We start from the raw sequence: 27,081 nt of genomic DNA, 5'->3' as shown, positions 1-27,081 counted from the left end.
GGACTTGAGTAAAGCATTTGATAAGGTCCCTCATGGCAGGCTGGTGCAAAAGATTAAATCACATGGGGTCAGGAGTAAACTAGCTGGATGGATCCAGACCGGCTAGGCCATAGAAGACAGAGGGTAGCTGTGGAAGGGTGTTTTTCCGAATGGAGATCTGTAATTAGTGGTGTTCCGCAGGGATCAGTACTGGGCCCACTGCTTTTTGTAATGTATATAAATGACTTGGAAGAAAATGTAGCGGGTCTGATTAGCAGGTTTGTGGATGAAACTAAGATTGCAGGAGTTACAGATAGTGATGAAGATTGTCAGAGAATACAATAGTATATGGATAGGCTGCAAAATTGGGCAGAGAAATGGCAGATGGAATTTAACCCGGTCAAATGCGAGGTGATGCATTTTGGTAGATCCAATTCAGGTGGGAGCTATAAAATAAATGGCAGAACCATCAGGAGCATAGAGACACAGAGATCTGGGCGTGCAGGTCCACAGATCCTTAAAGGTGACAGAACAGGTGAAATGGTGGCCAAGAAAGCATATGGCATGCTTGCCTTCATAGGACGGGGTATTGAGTATATGATGCACAATCAATTGCACAAAACTAAAGTTGGGTACAACTGTGGCTTTACTACAGTCAGATGCGTGGCCTCCTGCTGCAGCTGGCGAAATGGCAGGGCACTGGAGGTCATGCATATTTATACAGTTCTCCATGGGCGGAGCCAGCCGGCAGGAGCTACCGGTGAACCTGTAGTGCAGGTCCTACCTTACATCTCCGAAAACAGTGGTTCACCACATTCACCCCCTGTTAAAAATGAGTCCGGCGGGGGTGACGTGAAACTATACGTGAAACACGTACAGTGGTAGGGAAAGAAAAGTCCATGTTGATGGTCCGGAGTCCGTCAAAGGTTCAGCCCGTCCGGTGCTTTGGTGCTTCATTGGGAGCGGCGTAACGGTGGCGGCGAAGTCGGTGCTGGCGATGGTGGAGGTGGCACAGATGGCGGTGGTGGCGGTGCTGGTGCTGGCCATCGGGGACCTCCGAGAGCGTGCAGAAGTCCTCTTTGTCCTCTTGTGCGGAAAAGGGGAGGAGTGGGGGGTGGTCTGGTGGGGTCAATATTGGCGGCGCGGTGGGAGGTGGGGGGGGGGGGGGGGCGCATTGGTGGGGGGGGGTGTATGTGTGGAACCTGACGGTGCCAGGTCCCTGAGTGAGACAATATCTTGGCGGCCGTCGGGTAACTCCACGTTGGCATATTGAGGGTTGGCGTGGAGCAGGTGAACCCTGTCCACCAAGGGGTCCGCCTTGTGGAGTCGGACGTGCCTACGGAGAAGGACCGGTCCTGGAGCAGCGAGCCAAGTCGGGAGTGACACACCGGATGTGGACTTCCTGGGGAAGGTAAAAACACATTTGTGAGGTGTGTTATTAGTGGCGGTGCACAATAGTGACCGGATGGAGTGCAGAGCGTCAGGGAGGACCTCCTGCCAGCGAGAGGCTGGGAGGTTCCTGGACCATAGGGCCAGCTGGACGGCCCTCCAAACCGTCCCATTCTCCCGTTCTACTTGCCCGTTTCCCCGGGGGTTGCAGCTGGTCGTCGTGCTGGAGGCGATACCTCTGCTGAGCAGGAACTGACGCAGCTCATCGCTCATGAATGAGGATCCCCTGTCACTGTGGATGTAGGCGGGGAAACCGAACAGAGCGAAGATGGTGCTGAGGGCCTTGATGACGGTGGCAGATGTCATATCGGGACATGGGATAGCGAAGAGGAATCTGGAGTACTCATCGACCACACTGAGAATGTACGTGTTACGGTCGGCGGAGGGGAGGGGCCCTTTGAAATCCATGCTGAGGCGTTCAAAGGGGTGGGAAGCCTTCACCAGGCACGCACGGTCTGGCCGGTAGAAGTGCAGCTTGCACTCCGCACAGACCTGGCAGTCCCTGGTGACTGTCCTCACTTCCTCGACTGAGTAGGGCAGATTGTGAGCTTTGACCAGATGGTACAATCGAGTGACCCCCGGGTGACAAAGGCTGTCGTGTAGGGCCCGGAGTTGGTCCACTTGTACGCTGGCACATGTACCTCGGGAGAGGGCGTCTGGGGGCTCGTTGAGTTTACTGGGGCGATACAAGATCTCGTAATTATAGGTGGCGAGCTCGATTCTTCACCGCAAGATTTTATCATTTTTGATCTTGCCCCGCTGTGTGTTATTGAACATGAAGGCTATCGACCATTGGTCCGTAAGGAGAGTGAATCTCTTACCGGCCAGGCAATGCCTCCAATGCCGCACCGCTTCAACGATAGCTTGGGCCTCCTTTTCAACTGATGAGTGTCGAATTTCCGTGGCATGAAGGGTGCGGGAAAAGAATGCCACGGGTCTGCCTGCCTGGTTTAGAGTGGCGGCAAGGGCGACGTCTGAAGCGTCGCTTTCTACTTGGAAAGGCAGTGACTCATCCACTGCGCGCACCCCGGCCTTGGCGGTGTCTGCTCTGATGCGAGCAAAAGCATGTTGTGCCTCGGCCGCGAGGGGGAATTGGGTGGACTGAATGAGTGGGCGAGCCTTGTCCGCATAGTTTGGGACCCACTGAGCGTAGTAGGAAAAGAACCCCAGGCAGCGTTAGAGGGCCTTGGGGTAGTGGGGGAGGGGAAGTTCCATGAGGGGGCGCATACGGTCGGGGTCGGGCCCGAGAAGTCCGTTTTGGACTATATAGCCGAGAATGGCTAACCGGGTCGTGCTGAACACACACTTCTCCTTGTTGTAGGTCAGGTTGAGAAGAGTGGCAGTGCGGAGGAATTTATCGAGGTTGGCATCGTGGTCCTGTTGGTCATGGCCGCAGATGGTGACATTATCTAAGAACGGAAAGGTGGCCCGCAAACCGCACTGGTCGACCATTCGGTCCATCTCTCTTTGGAAGACCGAGACCCCATTTGTGACACCGAAAGGGACCCTAAGGAAGTGGTAGAGGCGACCGTCCGCCTCGAAGGCAGTGTATGGCCGATCCGTCTTCCGGATGGGGAGCTGGTGGTAGGCGGATTTCAGGTCAATTGTTGAGAAGACCCGGTACTGCGCAATCTGATTGACCATATCAGATATGTGTGGGAGGGGGTACGCGTCGAGCTGCGTGTACCGATTGATGGTCTGGCTGTAGTCCACGACCATCCTGTGTTTCTCCTCAGTTTTAACCACTACCACTAGGGCTCTCCAGGGGCTGTTGCTGGCCTCGATAATACCCTCCTTAAGCAGCCGCTGGACTTCGGACCTGATGAAGGTCTTGTCCTGGGTGCTGTACCGTCTGCTCCTAGTGGCAACGGGCTTGCAATCCACAGTTAGATTGGCAAAAAGGGAGGGGGATCGACCTTGAGGGTCGCGATGCCACAAACGGTAAGGGGGGGTAAGGGCCCGCTGAATTTGAGGGTGAGGCTCTGGAGGTTGCACTGGAAGTCCAGGCCCAACAGGAGTGCAGCGCAGAGATTAGGAAGGACATAGAGGCGGACGTTACTAAATTCTACGCCCTGGACCATGAGGGTGACTGTACAAAAGCCTCGGATCGGGACGGAGTGGGATCCGGAGGCTAGGGAGATCCTTTGATTGGCAGGGTGGACCGCGAGGGAGCAGCGCCTTACCGTATCTGGGTGAATGAAGCTTTCGGTGCTCCCGGAGTCCAGCAGGCATGAGGTCACGTGGCCGTTAATTTTAACCATCATCGACGCGGTGGCCAGGTTGTGCGGACGAGATTGGTCCAGCGTCATTGAAGTGAGCTGTGGGTAGCCATCGGATGCTTCGGGTGGCGAGCGTGTGCTTTTCCGATGTCGGGATGTCCGGAGACCCTGTGGGGGACCCACATGGTGCCCATGGTGCGCACATTGTGGGGTTGGGACAAGATGGCGGCGCCCATGGGGCGCACGTGGCCGAAGGGGGACAAGATGGCGGTGCCCATTGGTCGCACATGGACCCGGGAGGAGAAGATGGCGGCTCTCATTGTGCGTCTGGCGTGGGGGAGGGGGCGATAGTGGGCGCGATCACAGCGACTGCTCGGGCCTGGCACACCGCCGCGAAATGGCCCTTCTTACTGCAGGCTTTACAAACTGCAGTGCGGGCTCGGCAGTTTTGGCAGTTTTGGCGGGGGTGCTTCTGCTGACGGCAGAAGTAGCTGCGGGGACCCCCAGGGTGCGTGGATAGGCGTGCGCCGCAGGCGTATTGGGAAGCAGGGCCCCGGCTGAGGAGGTCGTCGGCGGGGTCCCAGAGGTGTAGGAAGGAGTAGAAGGGTGGGCAGCGCGGCGGGAGAGGTACGATTGTACGTTACAGGATGCGACCGTCATGGAGAGCGCCAAGGTTTTCGTCTCCGCCAGTTCGAGCGTGGCCCCTTCCAGTAATCGTTCTCGGATGCAGTCCGACGCAATCCCCGTCACGAAGGCATCGCGCATGAGGAGATTTGCGTGTTCGGCGGCCGTAACGGCCTGACAGTCACAGTCCCGGACGAGTGGAATTAGGGCCTGCCAGAAGTCTTCGATGGACTCACCCGGTAGTTGCGAGCGGGTAGCGAGTACATGCCTGGCGAAGAGCGTGTTCGCCTTCTGCGCGTAGTGTTCTTTTAAGGAGTTCCATTGCTTTTGTGTAATTCGTGGCGTCTTGGATCAACGGGAACACGCTGGAGCTCAGTCTGGAGTACAGGACGTTTATCTTCTGAGCCTCCGTTGGCTCGGGGTCCATAGCCTTGATGTAGGCCTCAAAACATGCCAGCCAGTGAGTAAAGTCTTTCCTGGCGTCGGGCGAGTGCGGATCCAGCTGCAGGCGATCGGGCTTAATTCTGATATCCATTCTGTGGGAAATCTGACTGTAATAAATTGATGCACGATAAATTGCACAAAGACTAAAGTTGGGGACAACTGTGGCTTTATTACAGTCAGATGCGTGGCCTCCTGCTGCAGCTGGCGAAATGGCAGGGCACTGGAGGTCATGCATATTTATACAGTTCTCCGTGGGCGGAGCCAGCCGGCAGGAGCTAGCGGCGAACCTGTAGTGCAGGTCCTACCTTACATCCCCTAATACAGTGGTTCACCACAGTATAAAAGCTCGAAAATTATGTTACAATTATATAGAACGCTGGTTAGGCCACATTTGGAATATTGTGTCCAGGAGGACGTGAAGGCTTTGGAGAGAGTGCAGAAAAGGTTTACCAGGATATTGCCTGGTATGGAGAGTATTAACTATGAGGAGAGATTGAATAAACTGGGATTGTTCTCTCTAGAGAGATGGAGGCTGAGGGGCTCCCTGATACCCGAACCGGGGCCGGAATGTGGCAACAAGGGCTTTCCACAGTAACTTCATTGCAGTGTTAATGGAAGCCTACTGGTGACAATAAAACATTATGGAAAAAAAGGTTTATTGGTGCCTTCCGAAACTCTTGGGGATTGTTTATGAGGTGTATGTTTGGGGGCACGTCTTAGTCTAGCTCTGCCCCTGTGGGTCACGCTTCAATCAAAATACCTCGGGATCAGTGGACATCATTGGCACCTGATCATATTGGCTATGCCTGATTCTGATTGGCAGGCAGGAAAAGATGTGCATTTATATAGCTCCCTCCATGACCTCAGGGCACCCCCAAGAGCTCGTCAGGCAAAATAGTTTTGGCGGGTGGACACTCCCGTAGGAAATGCCAATTAGTATGCAGTGGTAATGAGTGAGTTGGATAACTCTTTTAATAATAGTAATAATGTTTATTGCCACAAGTAGGCTTGCATTAACAGTGCAATGAAGTTACTGTGAACATCCCCTAGTCGCCACATTCCGGCGCCTGTTCGGGGACACGGAGGGAGAATTCAGAATGTCCAAATGACCTAACAGCACGTCTTTCGGCACTTTGTGGGAGGAAACCGGAGCACCCGGAGGAAACCCACGCAGACACGGGGAGAACGTGCAGACTCCGCACAGACAGTGACCCAAGCCGGGAATCGAACCTGGGACCCTGGTGCTGTGAAGCAACAGTGCTAAATGGCCTCGTCCTGCGCCCTATCGACCTATGAAGGAGAGACAGAAGCAGGATGCCATGAGACAGAACATTTACCTTTCCGTAGTTGACTGGGAGCAATATCCGAAAGGTGTAGGGAGTGACGGAAGGTTATCGACCCACTCACTCTGTGGGAGGTTCAGAACAGAATGTGGGAAAGGTTTCTGCCGTCGCATTTTGACTTCATGTCTTGGTTCAGTTCTCTGTCCTCACTGACTGCTTCCCGCAGAAATATCTACAAGCAATTCTCAGTTCCAGATAAGTGCGGAACAATGAGGTCACAGTCATTAGCCCTTCAGCTCACATGTTTTCATCTGCCAGTGACCTTTTGAGCAGTAACGGCATCGTTTCAGTAAGATGTAAGAGGCTGTGTAAATGCAGAGCAATGATTCATTGGTGTTCGCTTTCAAAACCGTCTGCACCTACCTTCAGGAGAGGACATTAAGAGGGAAGAAGGAGGGGATGAATGAGCCAAAAGTTTACTTTGGAATGGATACATCTTTTTCACAGGTTGTGTGTGGGGGGGGGCGGGGGGGGGGTCCCGGGCAGGGGCAGCATCTCTGAATTGAATCACTCCGACATTGGGCAGCTTTTGTCTTTATCTTTTGTTGAGGCTTGAAGCTCTGTGATTTCCTGCTGAAAGCTCACCGTCTCTCTCAGCACATTCATCCCTCGACTGAGCGTTGGGTCACCTCTCCTAACACCGCCTTATGTGGCTTAGTGTCGGATTCATTTTGGGAAATGCCTTCACCGATTTCACTCCGTCGTGGTGCCATATCAATGACATTGTTGTTGTATTTCAAGCTTCAATATCGTTCTGTGGCCCCTCGATAAAGGTGAGAGTCGCAATCTTCTCCCGGCGCTTCTTCCTGGCCCTTCAGCCTGAATGTTAGCACCAGCGGCGTCCTGACAGGCTGTCTGTCAGCTGGCTGTCTGGTGAAGGGCTCTCAACACTGTCCGTCCAAGCAGAGGGCGAATAACTCTGAAACTTCGGCAGTCTCACTGGCGAGAAGAGCATGTTTCTCATGCAGGCAGGTGAGCCAAGAAAGTTTTAAAATAAAAAATACAGGGGTCAAGGGTCAGAGGTGAACCCCCCCCCCCCCCCCCCCCCCCCCGGGGTGAGCATTGGAGTCGCAGGGGCCGGCTCTCCTCCTCACTGACACATCTTTGAGCCGTCCAGCATGATCGGATTTTTAGGATTTAGATTGTCTGGAGACTTGGGCGGAGAGATGGCAGATGGAGTTTAACCTGGACAAATGTGAGGTAATGCATTTTGGAAGGGCTAATGCAGGTAGGGAATATACAGTGAATGGTAGAACCCTCAAGAGTATTGAAAGTCAAAGAGATCTAGGAGTACAGGTCCACAGATCACTGAAAGGGTCTACACAGGTGGAGAAGGTAGTCAAGAAGGCATACGGCATGCTTGCCTTCATTGGCCGGGGCATTGAGTATAAGAATTGGCAAGTCATGTTGCAGCTGTATAGAACCTTAGTTAGGCCACACTTGGAGTATAGTGTTCAATTCTGGTCGCCACACTACCAGAAGGATGTGGAGGCTTTAGAGAGGGTGCAGAAGAGATTTACCAGAATGTTGCCTGGTATGGAGGGCATAAGCTATGAGGAGCGATTGAATAAATTTGGTTTGTTCTCACTGGAACGAAGGAGGTTGAGGGGCGACCTGATAGAGGTATACAAAATTATGAGGGGCATAGACAGAGTGGATAGTCAGAGGCTTTTCCCCAGGGTAGAGGGGTCAATTACTAGGGGGCATAGGTTTAAGGTGAGAGGGGCAAAGTTTAGAGGAGATGTACGAGGCAAGTTTTTTACGCAGAGGGTAGTGGGTGCCTGGAACTCACTACCGGAGGAGGTAGTGGAGGCAGGGACGATAGGGACATTTAAGGGGCATCTTGACAAATCTATGAATAGGATGGGAATAGAAGGATACGGACCCAGGAAGTGTAGAAGATTGTAGTTTAGTCGGGCAGTATGGTCGGCACGGGCTTGGAGGGCCGAAGGGCCTGTTCCTGTGCTGTACATTTCTTTGTTCTTTGTTGTTCTTTGTATGATCACTCGTCCCACCAGCTCGGGCTGCCACGGGCAGGCTCCATCAATATCCCCACTTGGCTAGGCCTCACCTCGTCATTGACAAAATGCCAACAGCACCGCAAAATGGCCCCTCAATAGGGCCTTTAATTCTGGCAATCGGCTGCCCACGTCCTTGGGTCGGACAGTCTCTGCACATCTGGTCCCACCGCTGGGGAACTACCTGGCTCCATTGAAGAGTCGACCCGCTCCCCCACACTTTTACCAGCCCCATCGTGTCCCAGCTTGCCTCCTGGGAGCTGGTAAAATCCTGGCTCTCATCTCCCTTAATCCGTCCTCCGGGGTGAACGGAACAGTTTAATAGAAACTGAGCACCCTACAGTCGGCTGCCCAGCACCATCCCTCCCCCTACCACTGCCCACTCCCACCTGCCCACCCCTGCAATGTTCATCGACCATCCATTCATCTCGGGTGAAGGAGGCACGTGGGCCAGCTTCTTGCCTCTTCTCTCTCAACAACATTAATGTGGGTGTTGTCACCAGGCCAGCATTTGTTACCCATCCCTAATTGCCCTTCAGGAGGTGGTGGTGAGTTTCCCTCTTGAACCGCTACAGTTCCAGTGGTGTCGGTATCCATCAACACACAGACAAGGAGCAGGAGGAGTCCATTCAGCCCCTCGGGCCTATACCACCATTTAACAAGATCATGGCTGATCTGATAGCAATCTCTAATCCGCATCCCGCCTGCTCCCGATAACCTATCACCTCCTCATTTACCAAGAATCTATCCACCTCTGCCTTAAGTATATTCAAAGACTCTGCTTTCACCACCTTTCAGGAACATAGGAATTAGGAACAGAAGTCGGCAATGCAGCCCTTCGAGCCTGCTCCGCAATTCAATCAGATCAATGCTCTCTTCCTGGTCTCGAATCCACCTCCCTGACTGCCCCCCATATCCCTTTAACCTGTTTTTTTTAAATCAGAAATATACCAACCTCTTTCTTGAAACCATTTAACGACTCAGATTCCACCGCACTATGGGGGCAACAAATTCCACAAATTCACGATCCTCTGCGAGGAGTAGTTCCTCCTCATCTCAGTTCGTCCCTTTTCAGGAAGAGAGTTCCAGAGACTCACGACCCTCTGAGTGAAAAGAATTTCACCTCACTCTGCCTCAGATTTCCCCTTATTTTTAAACAGTGAGCCCTAGTTATAGATTTTCCTAAAAGAGGGGAAACATCCTCTCCACATTCCACCCTGTCAAAATCCTTCAGGATCACGATCACGGGGTTTGCTCTAACTTTTGGCAATAATGTAACAGGGCGATGACTCTGTCCAGGTGTAAGATGTGTGGACAATCTCATCTTGTTTGATTTACACTATTGCTAGAAGTTACAATGGTCCCCAATATGCAGTGGCATCAGAAGATCGCTGTGGAGTCAGGTATTGGGACAACATAGCAAGTGTAGAATCTACAGCTCACACTACCCAGGTATGGTCTTGATGGAGCAGTAGGACATCAGATTCGGACTTGCTGGGCACTCGTACCACATGCTCCAGTTAAAGCTGCAGTCAACCATCTATGTTACAGGACACCAGGAACATTCTTCTTGAAGTAGATTCTATTTGTCATAATGGTGTGTAGAGTGTCATTTTCATATCCCTGATAGTTCTATATAACCTTTCAACAGGCCATTTGGTCCAATTACTCTACACGAGTGTTTAAACACATTAGCCTCCTCCCACTCGACCAAATCTCACCCGATCTGTTCCTTGGTTTCTTTTCCCCTCCTGTGCTTATTTAGCTTCCTTTATAAATAAATTAATTAACAATTAATTGATCTTAAACTTAATTGACAACTTTCTGTCAGTACAGTGATTTATTGTTGGGAGCTAATTTGAACAATTATGACGTGCTCTCCTATCAGTGTGTATGGTGTGCACAGCTTCTCCCTGACTCCCAATGACATTGTCTGCATGGTTCGCGCAGGGTGCGCATCTCGGTGACAGGTTGCCAGACTTGGCACATTTACGTATGTTTGGGTAAACCTGACGTTGATGTATTATGGATGCCACCAACACTTGCAAAACCTTGTCACGAAACCTGTTTCTGCTCCTTTGAGCGTGTTCAATTTTAGCTCAAAACGTGGCGTTCCACAGACTGAAACGTGAACTTCCTGTTCACACCTGTTCAGATCACGATTCAAGGGCATTCCCTGATTGGCTACTGGTTTTTAGTCATTCTGCAAACTCTTCGCTATCACACATTTCACTGGGTGACCGTGATATCGAGGTTACTTTAATGAGCTGATGTACCAGAAAACTGCAATACTTTGCCAAGTCTGATTATGGACCTATCCATGGTAGTTCTCTGGTCACCAACACCCTCTCAGGACATGGTACCTGAAGGGGGTGGCGTGTCCCAGAGGACGGGGCTAATAATCCAGAGAATGTGAGTCCAATCTCCACAATGGGCAGTGCAGGAACTTGAACTCAGTTGAAATGAAAAGCTGGTGTCATGAAGCTGTTGGATTGTTGCAAAATTTTATTTATTCATTCATTTTTATTCAATTACGGGATGTGGGCGTCGCTGCTTAGGCCAGCATTTATTGCCTATCTCTAGTTGCCCTCAGAAGGTGGTGGTGAGCTGCCTTCTTGAACCACTGCAGTCGCTGAGGTGTAGGTACACCCACTGTGCTGTTAAGGAGGGAATTCCAGGATGTTGCCCCAGTGACAGTGAAGGAACGCCGATATAGTTCCCAGTCAGGTGGGGGGCTTCTGGTGACGGCTGGCGGGAGGCAGCCGCACAATGGAGGGCTCCCGTTCGCGAACGGTATTTTCGGGGCTTTAAGCCCGGTCCCAGGGTCCACGGAGGCGGCAAAAACAGGGAGAAGGCACAGAGGAGGCACAGTGAAGGAAAATGTCGAGGGTGAGCAAAACAACGGCCGTACAAAAAACAGCTGCAGGTCCGTCGGGGAGTGGAAAGGTCACCACGGGGTCACCAAGGAAAATGGAGGCTAGAGCACCAGGGGAGGCCGCATTGCTTACGGCTGAAGAAATAACTAAGGTGATGGCTGCGGAATTCGAAAGGCAGTTTGCAAAATACATGGAGAAAATGAGGAAGGAGATGAGGGAGGTTTTGAGTACGCTGGTGGAGGAGGCGATTTCCCCGGTGATGACGGCGGTGGCGAGCGCAGTGGCGGAGGTGCGAGAGCAAGGGGAGGCGCTGAAGGACGTTGAGGAGACGTTATTGCAGTACGGTGATCAACTTACCTCGATGGGGAAGGAGATGTGGAAGGTGATGGAGATTAACAAGGATCTGCGAGGAAAAACGTAACACCTGGAAAACAGATCCAGGCGACAGAATTTGAGGATTGTGGGGCTGCCCGAAGGAGTTGAAGGACCGAAGCCGACTGAGTATTTTGCCGCGATGCTGGCGAAACTATTGGGGGAGGGGGAGGATCCCTCCCGATATGAACTGGATCGGGCTCATCGGTCGTGGAGGCCTGTACCAAAGGCGAGTGAGCCGTCAAGGGTAGTAACTCTGTGTTTCCGTAGGTACAGTGTGAAGGAGAATGTCCTGAGCTGGGCCAAGCAGAAGGGGTGGTGCAGTGGGCTGGAGCTGGTATACGTGTATACCAGGACTTTACGGTGGAGCTGGCGAGGAGGCGGGCTGCCTTCAACCGGGTGAAGAGGGCACTGTACATTAGCAAGGTGCAGTGCGGCATTGTATATCCAGCGAAGCTGAGGGTGACTTACGAGTTCAGTGACTTTTATTTTGGAACGGCGGAAGCAGCGGAGGAGTTTGCGAAGGCAGAAGGACTGTGGCAGAACTGAGAAATTGAGAAATGGCCATGTGTCGATGTAACCTCATGACTGTATTTTCTTCTTTTTTGTTTCACTGTGTGCGGGTGTATGGGCTAAAGGAGCCAATGGTGTATATATTTGGACAAGGGAAGTGAAGGGACTTTCACTCGGAATGAGGGCTCTTTGGGGTGTAGGTGGATATGCGGGGTTTGTGTGCTAAAAGGGGATTTCTGGGCTTTCCTAGGGCTGGGCAAGGGGGAAAGGGACCCGGGCGGGGGCCTCCACGCTGGCCGGTTTAAGCCGGCCAGTGAACGGGAGTGAGGTGGGGGAGGGGCTGCGGCAATCGGAGCCTGGCAGAACAGGGTCCGAGTGGTCTAGCCGGGGTGGGAAGTTGAGGGGAAGGAACCGCGGTTGGGGGGAGGAGTTTTACAGGAGGCAGTGGACGGGAGGAGCTGGAGAGGGGAGGGGGGGGGGGGTGTTCACAACTCTTGTGGGGGGGGGGGGGGTGGACTCTATAGGTCAATGGTGACCATGGGCGGTCCCGGACTCCTTTTTCTTTTTCTCCTTTGTTTTTCGTTTCCACCGTGGGAGGGATTGTTTTATTGGATGTATATATTGACAGGTGGGCTGTTGTTTGGGGTGGTGGGAGGATGGGATCGTTGGTATTGTTAAGGGGATTGATTTTGTATTTGTTACCATTTACTGTCTGTGGGTGGGGTGTAAATTTTGAAGGAAAATGTGAAAATGGAGAACAAAAACATTTAAAAAATATATATATATTTCCAAGTCAGGGTGGTGAGTGACTTGGAGGGGAACCTCCAGGTGGTGGGGTTCCAGGTATCTGCTGCTCTTGTCCTTCTAGATGGTAGTGGCCGTGGGTTTGGAAGGTGCTGTCTGAGGAGCTTTGGTGAGTTACTGCAATGCATCTTGTAGGTGGTACACACGGCTGTCACTGTTCGTCGGTGGTGGAGGGTTTGAATGTTTGTGGAAGGGGGAGCAATCAAGCGGGGCTACTTTGTCCTGGATGGTGTCAAGTTTCTTGAGTGTTGTTGGAGCTGCACTCATCCAGGCAAGTGGGGAGTATTCCATCACACGCCTGACTTGTGCCTTGTAGATGGTGGACAGGCTTTTGGGGGGGGGGGGGGGGGGGGGGGGGGGGGGCGGGGGTCAGGAGGTGAGTTACTCGCTGCAGGATTCTGAGCATTTGACCTGTCCTGGAAGCCACTGGATTAATGTGGCTAGTCCAATTCAGTTTCTGGTCAATGGTAACCCCCAGGATGTTGATTGTGGGGGATTCCGCGGTGGAATGCCATTGAATGTCAAGGGGTGATGGTTAGATCCTCTCTTGTCGGAGATGGTCATTGCCTGGCATTTGAGTGGCGCGAATGTAACTTGCCACTTGTCAGCCCGAGCCTGGATATTGTCCAGTCTTGCTGCATTTGGACATGGACTGCTTCAGTGTCTGAGGAGTCGCAAATTGTGTTGGACATTGTGCAGTCATCCACAAACATGAACAGGTTCTTCATTAATATTTTTGGGAAGGAAACAGACCTGTCTTATCCGATCTGATCCCATATGTGACTCCAGTCCCTCACCAACATCTCAATGCTCGCCTCTGCCTCTGCAATGCACAGTTGTACCGAATACTACCTGGGATTGATAAAGGTTCCTCCCGTAACCTCCTCAGGGCAGCTAGGGATGGCAAATAAATGCCGGCCTGACCCAGTGACACCCAAAATCCTGAGACTTAATTTTTGGGAAAGGTTGCACATTCTCGGACAAAAGGACATGGGTCTCTTGGATTTTTCAATGTTTTGTGAAATATTGAGGCTTTTTTAACATCAAAATTTACATTTGGGTGGCACAGTGGTTAGCACGGCTGCCTCACAGCTCCAGGGTCCCGGGTTCAATTCCAGCCTCGGGTCACTGTCTGTGCGGAGTCTGCACATCCTCCCCGTGTGTGCGTGGGTTTCCTCCCACAGTCCAAAGATGGTTCAGGTTAGGTGGATTGGCCGTGATAAATGGCCCCGAGGGCGGGGTTGCAGGAATCGGGCAGGGGATTGGGCCTGGGTAGAGTGGCGTTTCGAAGGGTCGGGTGCAGACCCGATGGGCCAAGTGGTCTCGTGCACCGCCGGGGATTCTGTGATCTGGGTGGGACAGGACAGTTCAAACCAGCCGCACTCCTGACACTATGTACCCAGAAATAAAAACAGAAAATGCAGCTCAGATACTCTCCATGAAGAGGAAAGAGTAAACGTTTCAGGTCAATGACCTTTCATCAGAACTCCAGCATCCACTGTGATTTTGTTTCAGATATTTCTCTGAACCCTTATGGGGGAGGTCTTGTGTTGTTGAGGGTGACATCCCTGCCTCTGACCCAGAAGCTTCAGGTTTGCGACCTGCTCCAGGACTTAATGGCCACAGTCGGTGCTTTCATCAGATTTAGATTTGTTGTCACGTGTACCGAGGTACAGTGAAAAGTATTGTTCTGCATGGAATGCACACAGATCACTCCATACATAAAAAACAAAGAACATTCAATAAATACATGAGGACACACAATGTAAATACATAAACATAGACGGCGGGTGACGTATACGGTACACAGTGCTACAACTGTAGAGAAGATGTGTCGGAAGATCAGTTTAGTCCATAAGATCAGTTCAGACCCTAAGAGGGTCATTCAGGAGTGTGGTAACAGTGGGAAGAAGCTTTAAATCTGTTAGTGCGTATTCTCAGATTTTGTATCTCCTGCCAATGGAAGAGGTTGGAAGAGAGAATGACCCGGGTGTGGGGGTGGGGGGTGGGGGGGGGGGGGGGGGGTCTTTGATCAGGCTGCCCACTTTCCCAAGGCAGCGGGGGAGGTGTAGACAGAGTCCATGGATGGGAGAAGGATTAATGGGATGGACTGGGCAGTGTTCACGACCTGCTGTAGTTTCACACGGTCAAGCAAGTTGATTGTCAACCTGCAAATCCTCCCATTCCGTCTGTGGCAGGCGGTAAGAATCACACAATGTGGAAGAGGCCCTTCAGTCCATCGACTCTGCACCAACACACAAAAGACACCTGACCTGCCCACCTAATCCCATTGGCCAGCATTTGGCCCACAACGCTGAATGTTAAGACGTCCTAAATGCTCATCCAGGTACTTTTTAAAGGATGTGAGGCAACTACCCTCCCAGGCAGCGCATCCCAGACCGTCACCACCCTCCCAGGCAGTGCGTTCCAGACCCTCACCACCCTCCCAGGCAGCGCATCCCAGACCCCTCACCACCCTCCCAGGCAGTGCGCTCCAGACCCCCACCACCCTCCCAGACAGCGCGTTCCAGACCCTCACCACCCTCCCAGGCAGCGCATCCCAGACCCCTCACCACCCTCCCAGGCAGTGCGTTCCAGACCCCCACCACCCTCCCAGACAGCGCGTTCCAGACCCTCACAACCCTCCCAGGCAGTGCGTTCCAGACCCTCACCACCCTCCCAGGCAGTGCATTCCAGACCCTCACCACCCTCCCAGGCAGCGTGTTCCAGACCCTCACCACCCTCCCAGGCAGTGCGTTCCAGACCCTCACCACCCTCCCAGGCCATGCGTTCCAGACCCTCACCACCCTCCCAGGCAGTGCATTCCAGACCCTCACCACCCTCCCAGACAGCGCGTTCCAGACCCTCACAACCCTCCCAGGCAGTGCGTTCCAGACCCTCACCACCCTCCCAGGCAGTGCGTTCCAGACCCTCACCACCCTCTGGGTAAAAACGTTTTTCCTCAAATCCCCCCCTAAACCTCCTGCCACTCACCTTGCACTTGTGTCCCCTCGTGACTGACCCTTCAACTAAGAGGAACCGTTGCTGCCAGTCCACCCTGTCCCATGCCCCTCATAATCTAGTCCACCTCGATCAGGTCGCCCCCTCAGGGAGGGAGAGATTCCTGCTGAGCCACACTGGCTGCAGAGTGGCGCCCAGCAAGTTATACAGCCTCTGGCCACAGACTAGCGAACCAGGACAAACAAAAGTAAGCACATGCTTTAGTCCTTGTCAGGCGTCTCTGGACTTGGGGAGTGTTGTAGGTCTGAGGACCCTTACCCGAGGAAACACTGCAGTTTGCAGCATCTGCACTGGGGGGAGGGGGGGGGGGGGCTATGGCTAAGGGGGGAAAGTGGTCGCCTCAACATTTGTGGTGTTGATATTTGGGACAACCCCATTGCCCCCTTCTCCCCCCCCCCCCCCCTTTGGAGGAGTGACCACACACACCTAAAGGCACACATTTTCTGACAGGCATTTCATCCATCCAGGGGCATTGGGGGGGGGCATGGGGGGTGCAGAGATCACAGCTGATGTCTGCTGGGGGCGACTGGTGCCTGTTATGATCAACAGGTAGAAGGAAAGCTGGAAAGCTACTGTTCTCAAAGTGCTGGCTGCTGAAATAAAACATCTCTGGGGGGGGGGGGGGGGGGGGGGCGGGGGGACACACCTCGGCTCCTTCTGACTGTTAGCAAGTAACAAATCCTGTTATTCATTATCATGTTTTAAAAAATGACAATCCCTGGGGGCAGAGAGAGAGGATGACAAAAGCACGTGGATGTAGAATGTGAGCAGGCTTTTTTTGTTGTTGCGATGTTTGGATCCTCCCCTTTAGCACTCCCCCTCTACCCCCCTCCCCCCCCCTCCCCTCTCTTCTTCCGGAACCGTCAGCTGGAGGGTATATAAAGGCAGTGGTGGCGCTGCCAGTGAATCATTGCAAGCTGACAGTGCCACAGCTCTGTCTGACAGCAAGCAACAGAGATCGGGGGGATTTCAGCAGCCTCTCTACTCAACCCAGGCAGCTTTTTCGCAGAGGACAAGAGGAGGAATTCTTTCATCTCTTATTTTTAAAAATGGTGCACTATTCCATTGTGATTGTGTTCGGCAGGAGACTCAGTCAGCGACCCTCGCTGGAAGAATTGAACAGAGGAACATCTTAAGATGTAAGTAAGATTCGATCTGCTTCTTTCTTATCGTTTGACCAATGCACCTTTGCTGAGTGTGGCGGGGGTGGCGGGGGGGGGGTCTCTCCCACTCTCAGGTGCAACCTCCATAACCCCGAAGCTGCAGCAGAAGATTTTCTGCATCAAGATCAGCTTGTCTGGGACGAAATGTGAATAAGATGCCTGGGACTTGTGTGGAATATAAAGATCACTCCGGACGGTGTCTGCATTCAAATAACTCTGCGGGTTTTAACATCTCCACATCATTTTAACTTGCAAAGTAATGCTCGTTGCAAAAATCCGGGGATGTCAATGTTGCGGGCAGGGGATTATTGCAAGAGTTGGCGCGGGAGAATCTGATGAGCGGAGATTTATTTGGAAGATGTGGTCCTCGGGGGGGGTCTCCTGTTGGATGTCATTTATTTGCTGATGAGGTTGCCTTGGAATTGAGCTTGAGAGAAGTCCATCTGCCGCAGAGCACCACACGTGTGTGTGGGGGAGGGGTAGGTGGAGGGGGGAATCCGCCCCCGCACTCCCTCCCTCCCCTTCCCTCCCTCCCCGGGTGCGTGCGAGCGACCAGAATGGGAAACCCCACCTCCCAACTGCGTCATCGAGGTTTCCCTGGGACGTCACAGAGCAGCTGATACAGGAATGTAACTGTTTCAGCCCTGGGGGATTTCACTTCCGGCCTTCCCTCATTGCCCCCCACCCACACAGACCTCCACTCACTTTATAGAATTAATTAACCTCTCATTATCATTATTCAGGTTTAGTTTATGTCAACTCCATAATGAATGCTGGGGTTACAAACATGCCAATGTCACAGCAGCCTTATTGCTGCTGATGTACTGGGGGGTGGGTGGGGTGGGGGGGGGATAGATAGCAATTTGCGGCTCACCCACAGCCTCGGGAAAGATTCCGACTGCAGATGTGCCAGGGGTGAGTGGCTGCAGTCACCTGAAGGATAGTTTGGGATTCTCCCTGGAGCAGAGTTAATGGGACACAGATTTGTAGATCGCTGACAATGAACCAGATGAGAGAGGTCTCTTTTTACACAGCCGGTTGATGCGGTCTGTAATGCACTGCCTGAGGGCGATTCAATTGTAACCTTCAAAAGGAAATTGGCTAAATGGCATGGGAGGGAGCAAGGAGTGCGATCACTTGAATAGCTCTTTTGGATAAACTGTACATTCAGTTAGATTAACCCCAAATACATCATGCAGTGTTCAGCTTTATTACACTCATTTTGGGGCAGGGGTATGGGAGAGGAATTTAATATAATAACAATCCTATTTTATCTTCTCTCACTGTGTAATATGCAGAATAACTAGGGGGACCAATAGTGGGCAAAAGGGATAATGCTCTATTCCCCTGTATTTTTCCTTCCTCTATGTATCTAATTCCGACGTGTAAGTTCCTGCTGAATCTGCTCCCATTCATTAAAGCAGTCCGCGGGGTCCTACTGACCCCTGATCCCACTGAAGGCACCAGCTCCAGCTGCCAAGGCCCTAACTCAGGAATTCACTTCCAAAGCTCTCTGCACTTCTCTCCTCCTCTGAGTCACTCCTTAAAACCGGCCTCATTCACCAAGATTATTTTGATATTCCCTAATGTCTCCTCATGGGGCTCAGTGACTGTCACACCTGGATCGGCCAGGTAGAAAACAAAGATTCTATTTCTTCAGTCCCCAAAGGGTCTCCTTTCCGACCTGCTCCCAGGCCGGGGTTTTTATACTAGAGAGCTGAGCGCTCAGTTAAGGTGGAATCCCTGTTCCCTCATTAATAGGGGAACCTCTATTCAGAGTCAGTCACCTGGAATCTAATTGTCCTTATCGTGTGACCTCCCTGAGTTATGACAGTGAGCAGCCTTGTTTGTTAGCTCTCCTGTAAAGCAGCTTGGACAGTTTACTGTGCTATATAAATGCAAGTTGTTGTTGTCCTGGAATTAGTTGCTGCTCATGAGAGCTCAGCCCACAGCAGAGTGGAATATGAGGCCAGTGCTTGTGCGTATGGGACATGGAGAGGGGGGAGCTTGTATTCCTACTCTGTCCCTGCTTCAGTTCGCCTGCACCATATATCGTGCCTCCCTGTGTTTCCGAGTGAAGAACTCCCATCTCCCTGGTTCTCCAGTGGGAGGACCGTTGCAGGGACTGCCTATCAAGCAGCTCCCCCAGATCTGAACCTCCCATTTTCCCTCCAACCATTGTGTTCCCCGCAGCCCCACAACACGCGTGTGTGTGTCTCACCACACTAGGAAGACACAGACAGTGGAACTCACAGTGACGTTGTTGTAAGGGGTGGTTTAGCACACGTCACATCTGTCGGAATGGAAGTCGAGCGGAGGCAGGATTCCCCCGCGTCTACCTCAGGCTGAATGACTGTTGTCGGTTTGGAAAAACCTTCCACTGAATCTGACCCCCCCTCCCTTTTCTTTTCAAAAATAGATCGGAATGAAGAAGAGGAACACGAGGAAAGACTGGAGATCAGGAGGAGGTTGACCCGCAAGGTAAACCTCACTTTTCAACAGCTGAGCCAATTGAACTGCGGCAAATCCCAATGATTCTGCCTCCGAGCTACAGGAGTGAACAGGTCACATGGGGCAGGCTGTAGCAACAACAAATAGGCGGAATTAAAAATAAAAACTCTGAGCATCAAAGTTCTCTTGAACTGTACTTGGACATTTACAAAGCTTCACTCTGAGAGAGCGTGTGCTGCCCACTCATTGATAACATTCGTTGCCCACAATCCAGAAGGTGTAAGGTTGAAATCCCACTGCAGACAGTCTCTGGGCGTGGAGACCAATCATTGAATGAGGTTTGGGGAACTCCTTAAAGTAGCTTCCTAACAGCCCCGGACATGTCAATGTCTTGGGGCTTGAAGGAGAGCCACGTGGGACCTGCTCCTGATGTTCCAAATATCGACTGAGCAGAGATACAACGGACCATATTTTTATCAAAATAACTTCAGCCAATCTCAACACGGACATTTGAATCTTTATCCTCCAGTATGGGTTGAATCTCTGCTCCGACTTCACGACAAGAAACTGCACTGCTGGGTGCAAATTCCTCTTTGACTGTTGGGCAAATCAGGCAATAGCGAATTGGCAACTGGCCTCGCCCCATGCACGGTCCCATCTGCCCCAACTTGAGTTTCTGTTCAACGCGACTGATGCTGAAATTATAGAGTTTGTTGATTTGTCATTTTGGATTTGTGCGAAATAATTCGATACCCTTGTGGCCTGGCCACAATCACTCACTGGCTCTATTCATTGAATTAATAACTGATTGTATTAAACTCCATTGTGTGACTGTGAAACTATGCCAGTTCGATGAGCAATAACAGAGCTGAGTCCAAAGATCACCGAACCTTCCAGTTGCTGAAAGAGGCCATTTGGCCCATGTTCCTGCTGGATCCTGCACTGTACCTGCTGTGCTCTTTAGTCAATGCCAGTTTCTTACTGGTGTTTGAATTGAGTGCCTACCAGACCTGCTGTGGTTAATGACCGGTCAATCTTCCTCTTCTGTCCCTTACAGCTTAGCCTCCGGCCGACAGTCGCAGAGCTGCAAGCTCGGCGGATCCTGCGCTTCAATGAATACGTGGAAGTGACAGAGGCCCAGGATTATGACCGACGTGCTGACAAACCCTGGACCCGCCTAACACCCGCCGGACAAGGTGAGAACCCGAAGCACTTTCCGCCAATCCCGATTTAGCACAGTCAGAATTGATGGAGCGTTAGACATCCCAGAGGGTTGTGGATTGGAGGAGGTTACAGAAACTGGGAGGGGTGAGTGAGGCTCTTAAAATTGAGATGTTGCTTAATGGAAGCTGACGTAGAGCAGCAGGGACGGAGGAATTTGTGTTCATCGCAATCAGGTCAATTCGCCTCTTCCCCCTACCCACCTCTACTTGGGCTCCCTTTTCTGCTGTGTTTGTGTGCACTTAGAGTTGCTAGTTATTACAGGCAGAATTTGATTGGGGAAGGAGGGATTGAAGTCAGTGTGTGCAGTGTCATCATAGAGCTAACCTTTCTCCATGTATGTCGGGTGTTGCTTCAAGCAGTGAGCAATCTGTTCAATTTCCCTGGCTCGGTGGGGGGGAACTTTCCCCTCTGAGTCACAGTGACTTCAATTCTCACTCCAGAGACTTGGAGCCTGTGATTCAGGCTGACAATTCAGTGCAGTGCTGGGGGTGGGGGGGGGGGGGGGGGGGATGCTGCACTGTCGGAGGTTTCAGATGAGACGTTAAGCTTGAGGCCCAGCCTGTCGCTTTGGGGGGGAGGGGGGGAACATACAAGATCCCATCGCACTATTTTGAAGAAGAGCAAGGGAGTTCTCCACTCTGATTGGTGGAAGGGGCAAGAACATGCACATTGCAGGGGAGGGGGGGCAGAGACAAAAATGTAATGATTAATTAACCGAGAAGGGTGCAGAGAGAGAGCATCGCCTGATAATTGATCCTTCAGCCTGAGTGAGTTGGCATTGAAAGAACCCACCAGGCGGTGATAGCCAGGCAGGAGAAAACATGAAATCGAGTTAAACCCTGTCAGCCCCACCTGTTCAAAATAAATATTCCATGGTATTTTGTGGGACTGATTTGCGAGGGATTTGGATGGGGAGGAGAGGCTGATTGTGCATTCTGCAGCTAGTGATCCTAATGGATTGGAGAGTGTGCGGCTCGATGCTGAAGGCCTGTCTCCTGGCGCTCAGTGGCTGCCAGTAATCAAACGCTGCTGCATTGCTGGCTGCTCTGACACTTCTCCTTTCTCTCCCCCCGCCCCCCTCTTTCTGATCACAAAGGCTGCGATACGGAAAGAACTGAATGAATTCAAGAGCCGAGAAATGGAAGTCCATGAAGAAAGCCGCCATTTAACGAGGTGAGTGGTTTGGGGCTCCGTTAATTCCTCCCTCCCCCACCCACCCACGACCCCTTGCTCTGCTTCTGTCTCCTTTTGTCTTTCTCTTGTGCTCTCCCCCCCCCCCCCCCCCCTGTGTCACCCACACCTTCTGTCACAACAGACTGTTTGTTTATCAGAGTGTCTTTGGCTTCACTGTTGTTAATGCTGCATTATGACACTAGGCCCTCCCACAATCTCCCCCCCCCCCCCCCCCGCCCAGTGCTTTGGAAGGAACATGAGTCACTTACAGGTACTTGAAGCATCCTACATTCTGCCTCTCCTCTCAAACGCCAGTCTTAAACACTGCCGGCTGATCAAGTTGAGAACAGGCAGCAGAATGACTCATTTGTTAACACAAGAATGCAGCTGACTCCCAGAATAAAATTCATGGCGCATAACACAGCTGTCACGTGCCCCCCCCCCCCCCCCCCCATTCTTTCCTTGATGTATGCTCTGACAAAGGAAGGTTCAGACTTGGAGATAGCTTTAACACATTTATTGAACAGTTAACAATTCTCCTATTTGAGTTCAACTCTCCTGCTAATCTTGCTATAGTAATGAAATCTAACTAACCAGTCTGCTCTAATCCATGCGGTGGGTGTGATGCTTCCTGATCTGCCCCTGTCTCTGAGTGTCGCCTGTGGAAAAGAGAAAGAGCACGTGTGCCCTGTCCTTTTTCATAGAATTTACAGTGCAGAAGGAGGCCATTCAGCCCATCAAGTCTGCACCGGCTCTTCGAAAGAGCACCCTACCCAAGCCCACACCTCCACCCTATCCCCATAACCCAGTAACCCCACCCAACACTAAGGGCAATTTTGGACACTAAGGGCAATTTAGCATGGCCAATCCACCTAACCTGCACATCTTTGGACTGTGGGAGGAAACCGGAGCACCCGAAGGAAACCCACGCACACACGGGGAGGATGTGCAGACTCCGCACAGACAGTGACCCAAGCCGGAATCGAACTTGGGACCCTGGAGCTGTGAAGCAATTGTGCTATCCACAATGCTACCGTGCTGCCCATATATGAGTAGCCCCCTTGTGGTAGTGTCACCTCTGGATGTGTCTTGACTGCCCATTGGTTGTGCCCCATCTTACTGACTTATTGGTTGAATGTCTGTGTGTCATGATGTCTCTGGTGCTCCCTCTAGTGTTTACCCAGTCCTAGTGTATCTACATTAACCCCTTGCGTATCTACAGTGATGCATGTCACCACAGGTGCTACATAAATGCAGGTTTTTGGTGTTGATGCGAACAAAATCTTAATCCGTGTCCTCCCGTCCTCTTTGCAGGTTCCACCGGCCATAAAGGAAGCAACGCGAGGCTCCAGGAGAGACTCAGCTTGTCAAGTATTGAAGACGGTGCGTCCACGGAATCGCAACCGAGGCTAGGCCGAACTTAACGTGTGTTCTGTGCACCTTCCTGTCAGGCGCAGATGTTCCAACAGAGGGCTGACCATGCAACAGCAACAATAACAATCAAAAAACAAAAAGAGAAGTTTTAATATCTAAGTAATTTTTTAAAAGATTCTTTCTCAGTGGAGTCAGGCTGCCTTCTTTTGTTGTGACTGGTGGGGAAGGAAAGATGAAAGATACGATGGGGATGTGAAGGCAGCAGAGGGGGGACTGTACCCAGACAGAATTAAGGGCACTTTGACAGGTCCGAGTAAAGCAAATTTCGTGAACGCCTTTGCTGCCAATGTGCTGTCAGAGAGGTGGTCAATAATCAACGTCGTGCGTCGCTGCCACCTTCACCCACATTGAGAATTGTGGCCAGGATATTCTCTTCCTGCCACTTACAAACTCTTTTCCGCTTCCCTCCCTTTTTGTCAGGAAGCAAAAGCAGACTGGAAAAGGGAACCTGTTTCTTAATGTAACTGCAGCAAACGACTGCTATTATTACCTGTTGAAACTCGAAGACTGTTCTGGTGATGGCTCAAAGCCGTGCATAGCTCATATTCTGCATAAAATACACATTGGACAAAACAAAGCCTCCAGCTTGAGTGTATGTCATGTTACTGGCTTCTCTTTTACCCTCGCCCTTCTGCTAATTTGCTTAGCCGGTGACGCTTATTCATGGGAGTTTGATGACCGCTATCATTGACCTTACCATTCACTCCAAATAATTATTATTTTACCGTGTCTTTGCAAAATGAAACCGAGCGGGATTTTCAGACCGGTTTGAGCTCATTGCAAAGTCAGCACAGAGAGCCACATGCAGACCTGTGGGAAGGCAGGTTGGTCATTGGATGGATGGCACCTTGGCCATTGGGGGAAGAGAGGGCGAGCTGGTGGGTAGGAGTGTCGAACATTTACAGGCATCTGTTGGACAGCATTCAGTAATAGGACCTCCCTCCTCTTGGAATAGGCCAGCCCAGCGATGGAGGCGATCTTCATGGGTTGAAGCGGATTAAGACTCCCCAAACCCTACATTCGCCCATGGCTCCCTCAGGCTTTGAAAGCTGGTCACCTGAGGGGCAATGGTGAGGACCCGCTGGACATATGGTGCCTGCTCCTCAGGAGCGGTTGGTGGTCTGGATGATATTAAGGTGCTTTGCAAATGCAAACGTTTCCTCATATCTTTTGCAGTCACCTCACTGGCAACCTTCCCTCACCTTCGCAGGTATCTGCCCAGCCTCAATCACCATCGAGTTGGCGAATGATGGCGACTTTTTTGACCCGATATACATATATTGCCCAAAGACTTTATTTAGCACCTGGAAATTCTGGCTCTGCTATGTGGGAGTGGGGAGGGGAACTCCTCGATCTGAAAGCCTCATTTGGAAGAGGGTCAATGAGCTCCACTTGTAGCTCCCCATGTCTGACTGCAGAGAGCAGAGCTACGTCTGTCCTCTGCACCATGAACCAAAGCGTGACCTCACCATCCATCCAATTGACTCAATTCCTTTAAGTTATCAAAAGAAAGGGGGGAAAGACTTTATTTAAGCTTGTGAACTTTGTGCTTCAGCACTTCTGTTTACTGTTTCTAATCTTGAAGGAAGCAATCGGAAATTTTCCAAATGGATTGGGGCATATGGCCTTTTTTTTTTTGTTGTTTAATTATCTGTATGGGAGAAGTCATGGAATGAGGAGGGAGGGGCCGACAGGGATTGTCTGATAGCCAAAGGGAATGAGCTGCGCTAACTGAGGTTGATGGGCTGCGGGGGGTAGAGAGGGGGTTCAGGGCAGTGAGCGTTTCAGAACATTTATGTTAACGGGCTGCAATGGAACGCCAGAGTTAAAAACGGCAGGGCAACCTTCTGCTGGATGCCCTGTGGTCGATTGGCCACCCGCTGTTGGAGCTTGGCTTTCCTGTAAACCGGCAGCGAGGGGACTGGGAGAGCAAAGGGTTCCAGGTCATTGAAGGAGCACTAACTGATTGTGAATTTACTGTCCTCGCAAAATCTGTTAACTGAATTGAGAGGAAGTGGGTGTTTGTACACGATGACATGTAAAACCCAGCTCGCTGCCAGATGTTTGTACACGTGTAAAACCCAGCTCGCTGCCAGATGTTTGTACATGATGGCATGTAAAACCCAGCTCGCTGCCAGATGTTGGTACACGATGGCATGAAAAGCCCAGCTCGCTGCCAGATGTTGGTACATGATGGCATGTAAAACCCAGCTCGCTGCCAGATGTTTGTACATGATGGCATGTAAAACCCAGCTCACTGCCAGATGTTGGTACATGATGGCATGAAAAGCCCAGCTCGCTGCCAGATGAACTGTCCCATGTTGTGCTGTACTGAGGAGCTGCTGATTCAGGCTTACCTCCAACATCTGCCGCACTTAATCCAACCCCATTAAAACCTCCTCAAACTGGGGACTGTAACTTCGTTCCTCCCCAATCTCTGATTCTTCGCGTATTGCTCGGGAATCTGGAAGAGGAAGGAGACCCATTCTCTCCTATTTATCACCCTCCTCGCTTATGGAGGAGACGGAGAAAGGAATGGCTGGCAATCCTCGCACTCCTGTCACATCCCTTATGACAGGATCAGTATCTGTTAAAAGGGTCTGAAACACACTATAAAACGAGAGAGAAACCAAAGTGCAGATTTCTTTGTAAGAGCTGCCCTGGTAGATCACAATTTTCTCCTGCATTAATAATCCCCACAAGTTTCCTGTGCACTTCGCAAGTATGAAATCAAATTCCTCAGTTTTATTTTCGCGATAAGTTGGCCAGCACATTCCACCCCACCCACCTCCCAATCCCAGCTATGATAAACTCCGAGTCAGAGCTCTCGGTTTCAATTGGGCCAGTGTTACAGGCAGTGAGAGTGAACGTTGATGTCTGATCAGATACGCCAGGGAAGAAGGCAGCTTCTCCCAAGCCTGAAACTGGTAGCTGCTTCAAAAAAAACTTACTGTTCTTTAGATTTTGTGTTGTCTTTCGTCTTGTGGACGGAGGATCTCGACAGACATACAACGAATGAATGTAAATTTGATTTATAAATTGTATTGGTTGTAAATAACTGGAAAAAAAATGTACACTGTCTAGAATCAGCACATGATTCTACAACCTGTCCACGTGTTTTTGTAAAGTGTTGCAAATATATATATATATTTTCCAAAAAATAGACCCCTGGTCTCTTTCTGTTTTAAGTGCCATGCTTTGTTCCTTTTATGTTTGTACAGCCAACCCAGATTCCTTGTGTGTTTTAAAAGCTCCTACATTGTACAATAATCTCTTTTATAAGTATTTAATGTGACATTATGTTATAAGCTAAACTATTGGTTTTGTATCACTGAGCACATTTCAAGTGCCTTAGTACACGGATGGCTGATTCGTTCTGTAGCCTGTCAAAATTTCTTCAATAAAATTTTATCACTGGCTCACGTGTCTGTCCTCACCTCATTCGGTGATCGTCATTTTAACTCGGCGGCAAAATTAGTTGAGCCATCTGGCTGGCAGGTCAAAGGCCAGTGCGGGTGGCACCACCCCGCCCCCCAAGGTTGGGGAATGAGTGGGTGGGAAAATGGGTAAAAGAAAGATTTGGGTTTCCACCGCAGCTTTCACAGCCTCAGCACATCCCAAAGCCCTGCAGTCATGGCTGCAACACAGGAAATGGGGCCACCAATTGTCATAATATCCACTCATGTACATAATGAGGTGCAGACAGGCAGTGATTGACACACAGGATGACCAGTAAGCACACAACACAGTGCAGCCAATCACCAGACAGGACACGACCACTATAAAGCCAGAGGGCACTAGGTTTCCCGCCCTCTCGGGACCCAGCCACTGAGACAGTCCACAAGCTAGCAAGTGCAAACACGGCAGCACGGTAGCATGGTGGTTAGCACAATTGCTTCACAGCTCCAGGGTCCCAGGTTCGAATCCCGGCTTGGGTCACTGTCTGTGCGGAGTCTGCACATCCTCCCCGTGTC

At 51.2% G+C, this 27,081-nt stretch overlaps 1 protein-coding gene and 1 long non-coding RNA gene across 2 annotated transcripts in view; both read left to right on the top strand.

Moving 5' to 3' along the window:
- Nucleotides 1-20,542, top strand: part of LOC140428158 (phosphatase and actin regulator 2-like) — a 220,840-nt gene extending 200,298 nt beyond the window's left edge. Inside the window, 4 exon segments of the mRNA XM_072514289.1 lie at nt 16,747-16,775; nt 16,778-16,801; nt 19,245-19,306; nt 20,334-20,542. Of these exon segments, the coding sequence (XP_072370390.1) occupies nt 16,747-16,775; nt 16,778-16,801; nt 19,245-19,306; nt 20,334-20,510 (292 nt within the window). The 3' untranslated portion in view covers nt 20,511-20,542.
- Nucleotides 20,543-21,192: 650 nt separating this feature from the next.
- Nucleotides 21,193-26,526, top strand: LOC140428161 (uncharacterized). The gene is made up of 2 exons (XR_011948727.1): nt 21,193-21,673; nt 22,988-26,526. It is a non-coding gene; the product is annotated as an uncharacterized lncRNA (long non-coding RNA).
- The last annotated feature ends 555 nt before the right edge of the window (nt 26,527-27,081 follow it).

The sequence above is a fragment of the Scyliorhinus torazame genome, chromosome 1 (assembly GCF_047496885.1).
Source record: "Scyliorhinus torazame isolate Kashiwa2021f chromosome 1, sScyTor2.1, whole genome shotgun sequence".
NCBI classification, from domain to species: Eukaryota; Metazoa; Chordata; class Chondrichthyes; order Carcharhiniformes; family Scyliorhinidae; genus Scyliorhinus; species Scyliorhinus torazame.
This window is presented reverse-complemented; position numbering and strand designations above follow the sequence as displayed.